This window comes from Dendroctonus ponderosae, unplaced genomic scaffold (genome assembly GCF_020466585.1).
Source record: "Dendroctonus ponderosae isolate FM_Combo_2020 unplaced genomic scaffold, Dpon_F_20191213v2 Dpon_F_20191213_9, whole genome shotgun sequence".
In the NCBI taxonomy this organism is placed as follows: domain Eukaryota; kingdom Metazoa; phylum Arthropoda; class Insecta; order Coleoptera; family Curculionidae; genus Dendroctonus; species Dendroctonus ponderosae.
In genome coordinates, this window is record NW_026019116.1 from 5,713,659 (window position 1) to 5,719,556 (window position 5,898).

General features: G+C 42.9%; 1 protein-coding gene across 1 annotated transcript in view; it reads left to right on the forward strand.

Annotated features, from left to right (window-relative positions):
- The window catches only part of LOC109542265 (glutamate receptor 1), a 27,412-nt gene extending 22,152 nt beyond the window's left edge, over positions 1-5,260 (forward strand). The window contains exons 10-17 of the mRNA XM_048669681.1: positions 1,747-1,841; positions 1,898-2,065; positions 2,120-2,545; positions 2,594-2,702; positions 2,752-2,887; positions 2,939-3,044; positions 4,714-4,926; positions 4,973-5,260. Of these exons, the coding sequence (XP_048525638.1) occupies positions 1,747-1,841; positions 1,898-2,065; positions 2,120-2,545; positions 2,594-2,702; positions 2,752-2,887; positions 2,939-3,044; positions 4,714-4,926; positions 4,973-5,176 (1,457 nt within the window). The 3' untranslated portion in view covers positions 5,177-5,260. The remainder of the gene's footprint in view (positions 1-1,746; positions 1,842-1,897; positions 2,066-2,119; positions 2,546-2,593; positions 2,703-2,751; positions 2,888-2,938; positions 3,045-4,713; positions 4,927-4,972) is intronic.
- The last annotated feature ends 638 nt before the right edge of the window (positions 5,261-5,898 follow it).

Sequence of the window (5,898 nt, forward strand, 5' to 3'; positions counted from 1 at the left end):
ATAGCAGCAACAATTGCAAATTTGGTAATGGAAAATTTGGAAGAACAAATAATATCTAAATTAAACTATAAGTGTGAATTTTTTAAACAATATGTGGATGACTGCATAATGTGCCTCCCAAAAGACAAAATTCAATATACACTAGATAAGTTTAATGCCTTTCACGACACACTAAAATTTACTCTCAAGGAAGATAAAGGAAATTCTATAAACTTTCTAGACCTAACAATTAATTATGATAACAACGGGGAAATCAAAACAAATTGGCACACAAAGGAGGTATGGTTTGGTAGGTACCTGAGTTATCAATCGTACGCTCCAATGAAATATAAAAGAAGTGTAATAACTGCACTTACAGATAGAGCCATTAAATTGTCACATTGGGAGTATAGAACAAAAAATCTTGAAAAAATAAAAAATATATTATTAATAAACAACTATCCAAGGTCAATTTTCAAACCAATCATAACGCAAAGGATAAATAAAATATACAATTCAACTAAATGGAAAATCATAAATAAAAGAATAGAAGGTGATATCAAGTATATACCACTACCGTATATACCGGAAATTAACACAAAAATAAAAAATATATTCAAACCACATAATATCAACATAGCAGAAAAAACTAAAAACACCTTAGCAAATGCATGTTTCGCAAAATTTAAACCTAGGATTGACAAGTTAGACCCGCCTAATGTAATTTACAAAATAGACTGTTTGAATTGTAATAACACAGATCAAACAGGACAATATCTAAAGAAAAGAATATACGAACATAAGTTTAACCTAAGAAAAAATGAAGAAAATGGTACAGCATTAGCACAGCATGCACAACAGAGGTTGGATAATTTTGATTTTGATAACACACAAATACTGATTAACGAGAGTAATTATAATAAGAGAAGAGTCCATGAAATGATAGAGATTAAAAAACATAACAATGCTATGAATTTCAGATCGGATACCGACAATCTTAGCTCAGTATATCATACATTAATTAAATGAAATAAACATAGAATATTAACTAGCACCCGGTATATTGAAGAATTTTGCAAACCTAAAATAATATCCTCAGAATGCAAAGAGAAATAGCTAAAAGTAAAAGAAATCAATATAAACAGTATTTTATTCGTTTTGACTTAAGGCCAAGGCTTAATAAGCATATGTAAATACAAATAATTAAGTATCTGACGAAGAATTCTAGTCTCTTCGCAAATTTTAATGTCCTGACTAATCACCTGTTAGGCCTAATAAATTTTAGAATGTATTAAAGTATTGTAATTGTGATAAGACGAGGCTGTTGACGAACCGTGGTTGTTTTTTTGAATTAATTAATTTTTTTTTACTATCTGTTATTTTAGAAAAACTGACGATGGTCGAAAAATACACCGAAACAATAAATGACTGAAACCCAGGAATAGATTTGATTTTGAATTAAAATTAAGGCAAACTTAACGTGAACAAGAGCGATTTGACTATAAAAAAATAACCCGTCCAACAGGACAAACTCGCCCAACATAAAATGAACATTTAAGACCCACTAGGTCTAAAAAAGTACAGGTCAACCTTGACCATTGCCCTTAAACCAGTCTGGACAGGCCAATTGCAAGCTGGCGTGTCCCGAGCTAATAATAATAATAATGGCCAGAGCGATTACTATCATTATCACTATAATTGAGTTTTATTTAATGGATACTCCCAATCGTCCTTAGCGGGCAAACTAATGGAATGGTCATATTGCAGACGAGCTGCGTATTGTCAAGGACGGCAAGTACGGGGCGGAAAACAACGAGGTGAAAGGCGGCTGGGATGGAATGGTTGGGGAACTGGTGCGCAATGTGAGTAACGCTGCCGGAGAATCTGGGGGGATTTTCGGGAGAGTTTCCCTTTCCAGGAGGCGGATTTGACCATCGCCCCCATCACCATCACCTCGGAAAGGGAGCGGGTGATCGACTTCAGCAAGCCCTTCATGTCCCTGGGCATTTCCATCATGATCAAGAAGCCCATGAAGCAAAAGCCGGGCGTTTTCAGCTTCCTCAACCCGCTGTCGCAGGAAATCTGGGTAGCCAACGCAAAAGCCTGACTCCTCCCCCTGTAAAACTCCGGTTTGTTTCAGATCAGCGTAGTCTTTGCCTTTGTAGGCGTGAGCATTGTGCTGTTCATCGTGTCCAGATTCTCCCCCTACGAGTGGCGGATTCTCCACCATAGCGACGAGCCGATCCGCCTTCCTCCACACCTGCACACAAATAGTGGCGGCACCATGGCAAACGACTTCAGTCTGCTCAACTCGCTGTGGTTTTCCCTCGCTGCCTTCATGCAACAAGGAGGCGACATTTCCCCCAAGTCGATTTCCGGCCGCATCGTAGGCGCTTGCTGGTGGTTCTTCACGCTCATCATCATCTCCAGCTACACGGCCAATCTGGCCGCTTTTTTGACCGTGGAGCGCATGGTGGCTCCGATCAACTCCCCCGAAGATCTGGCCTCACAAACCGAGGTGGAGTATGGCACTCTAATGGGCGGAGCCACTTGGGACTTTTTCAAGGTAAGCTGCTCGCCTGCTCTTTGCGTCACTCTGACTCAGTTCTCCTAGCGATCCCAAATCACCCTCTACTCCAGAATGTGGGAGTTCATGAACTCGCGGAAGCACGTGTTTGTGCGCAGCTACGACGACGGGATTAGGAGAGTTCGCCAGTCCAAAGGTAGGTGGGGGGTTGATGACTTGACCAGAAGCTCAAGAGGAGTGTTTAGGGAAATACGCCCTACTGATCGAGTCCCCGAAGAACGACTACATAAACGAGCGCGAGCCCTGCGACACCATGAAAGTGGGCAGGAACTTCGACGCCAAAGGATTTGGAGTGGCCACGCCCCTTGGCTCCCCTCTGAGGTGAGCACCATGCGAACTTTGAGTGGGAAACTGGCAAGATTGGATTTTCAGAGACGCTGTCAACTTAGCAGTGCTGAGCCTCAAGGAGGATGGCGAACTGACCAAGCTGAAGAACAAGTGGTGGTACGATCGTACAGAGTGTCCCAAAGACAAGCAGGTAATAACTTTGAATACCAACTATCATTTGAAAGAGTCCCACCAAACGATGTTTAGCGATTTACATATTGATTGCAAGGATTTGGAATGGACAAACTGCTGGAAAGATTTTGCGTTTTGTGTAAACCATCAGGCGCAAAGGGTTTCGATCGAAAACTTGGCGAGAACAAAAACTGTGCAGGCGTAAAGCGGAAAATTGCTCGGGAATATATCGCCTTATCAAGCTGGTGAATCGTTGCCAGAAATAGTCCAGCATCCCACACTGGGAGCAAATCTGGGGTTTAATTTAGCTTTATCGGGTTTCCGACTCACTTCCTCATGAGACTAAGTCCCTAAACCCACGGAATTTTTACAAGCCCTTAAGATGCCTCAATCACGTATTGATCGCTGTTGAGTAGGTCTGGATGGGGGGCCTGGATGGCAATTTGCACGGCCCCCCAAACGGGTTAATTGGGAGAGTTGGGCGTTAAATAGTAAATTAGCGCACTCGTGTGAGGAAATTGAGTGCATGCGGAATAAATTAATGGGAAAAATGATAGATCACGGGAAAGCTGGCAGGTGCTGGCGGCGATGTAGAGGAGGAACCGATACGCATAGGGAATATTAAGCAGCCGGGTCAATGCCGTATCATTCCCTAATTACATTTGAGTGATCGATGGCCTCCACTTGCCATCCAGAATTTTTAAACCCACTTTTGTCTCATTTTTAAATCTCCTCTATACACCGACTGATCCGGCAAAAGAACGAAACTGTTCAGAAGTCATGTTTTACATGCGAATGGCCCTAGTTTGGGGCGGGTTTAAAGGGGAATTTAAAGTTTGCCGTCGTGCACGTTAAGGCAACTTTCAGGGCAGCTCAAAAACTTCGTCGTCGTCAAGTTTCCTAACTGTGTTTGAAAAGTCGGAAATCGTGTTTGGACAAATCTCGATTGAATCAGACGGTTGCGGCTCGAGAGTTCGCAAACTCATCGCGCATTCCGCAGCAGGAAAACTTTGAGTTTTCACCGTTGCCGGGGCATTTTACTCGCTGGTTTTTTCAAGCTGGCAACGCTCAGTGGAAAACGACAACATTGGCCCAGGCAAAGAGCTATAGGAAAATGCTTCAAAGGCATAGGAATTTTTGGGTCCAGCAAACATGCCGCACAGGAGATCAAATTGAAAACTCCATTGAAAATATTTTYCAAAATCCTGCCAAGAACTTTGCTCCACATGTTCACATGTTTGCCAACTTTTGCAGCAAAAAGATCACGRAAGACCGCAGKGCTTCGACTTGGACTCTACACGCGCTTGAACATGATTTTCTCAATTGTAAACGAAAATTTAATATCMMAATCGTCTTAGATACATTTGCTTCACTCAGTTGAACACGATTTTCTCAACTTTCAAATGAAAACTTCGTCAAAAACGGGTCCCCACATGCTGCTAGGAAGCGTTTTGCGCATCTGGGCATCATCAATTGGTGGCCTTTGGAGCAAGAGTACCACACTAGACTCTACACGCAGTTGCTCAACTTATATACGAAGCTACCACCAGAGACTCTCTAGACTACCATCAGAGGCGCAGAGTTCTAAACTCGCGCTCTAACTGCCCTTGGGCAGAGTTTCCCTACCAACCCACAACTAAACTGTCGTTTAAACTCAATCAAGAACCGTTTTGCCTCTATATTTGTAGGATTCCCTACGCAACGAACTGTCGCTCAGCAATGTGGCCGGCGTGTTCTACATCCTGATTGGAGGCCTGTTTGTGGCAATGGGAGTGGCCGCCCTGGAATTCTGCTACAAATCGCACTTGGAGGCGAAAAGGGCGAAGATCCCCATCAGCGACGCGCTGAAGAGCAAAGCGCGCCTCACACTGGGCGTGGGTCGCGACTTTGACAACGGCCGGGTAAGTGCTCGAACCACTTGGAACGTGAACTGATTGTCTCTTTTAGCAAGCGATCTTACACAAATCACACTCACACCATCAGCACCAACACACTGGGCAATCAAACACTTTAAATCGCTGTCAGCGGCATGTGCCGCCCGCTCACATGACAGTGCACGGTACCTTGACGATGCCGCGGAACCATCCGCATCACTACACTCAACAACATCAAACGTCCTCCAACATCAACGTTGGTCTTGCGACCACTTGAAGGTTTTTTGTGTGTTTTTGCCTTCCTCAATTTGCACAGTAGTCATTTGACTTTGCACTGTCCAGACAAGGGCGGATCCAGGGGGGTCATGGGGGTCATGGGGGTCATGACCCCCCCCATTCAATTCTCTATCCAACGATGCCAAAACGAATTCTCTGGCGCGAATGGTTCTTGAGAAACTTCGAAAAAAGCAGCGTCATTTCAAGTGGATTTTGCAACTCAAAAAAAAATCACGCTAATCTAAAACTTCTTGAATTCAAGCATTTTTTGAGAAAACTGCCAACAATTCCTCATCCATGGTTCACTTTCTGAAAAGGCCATTTATATCTGTCTAGAATGATGTTCAAGTGAGCGTTCTTGCTCATTTTGCCTCCGAGATATCAGCAAAACCGGGACGGAAAACATGTAATTTTCACATACTCTTGCGCCTAAGTGTCTGATATTCAAATTTCGCTTTCTCGGTCAAAACTACTCGAACTTCCTCACTCTCGTTGTTACGACTGAATCGACTTTTTAATTCTCTATCCAACGATGCCAAAGCGAATTCTGTGGCTTAAATAGTTCTTGAGAAACTTCGAAAAAAGCAGCGTCATGTTCAAGTGGATTTTGCAACTCAAAACAAAAGCACGTAAATCTAAAACTTCTTGAATTCAAGCATTTTTTGAGAAAACTGCCAACATTTTCTGATCGATGGTTCACTTTCTAAAAAGGCCATTTATTTC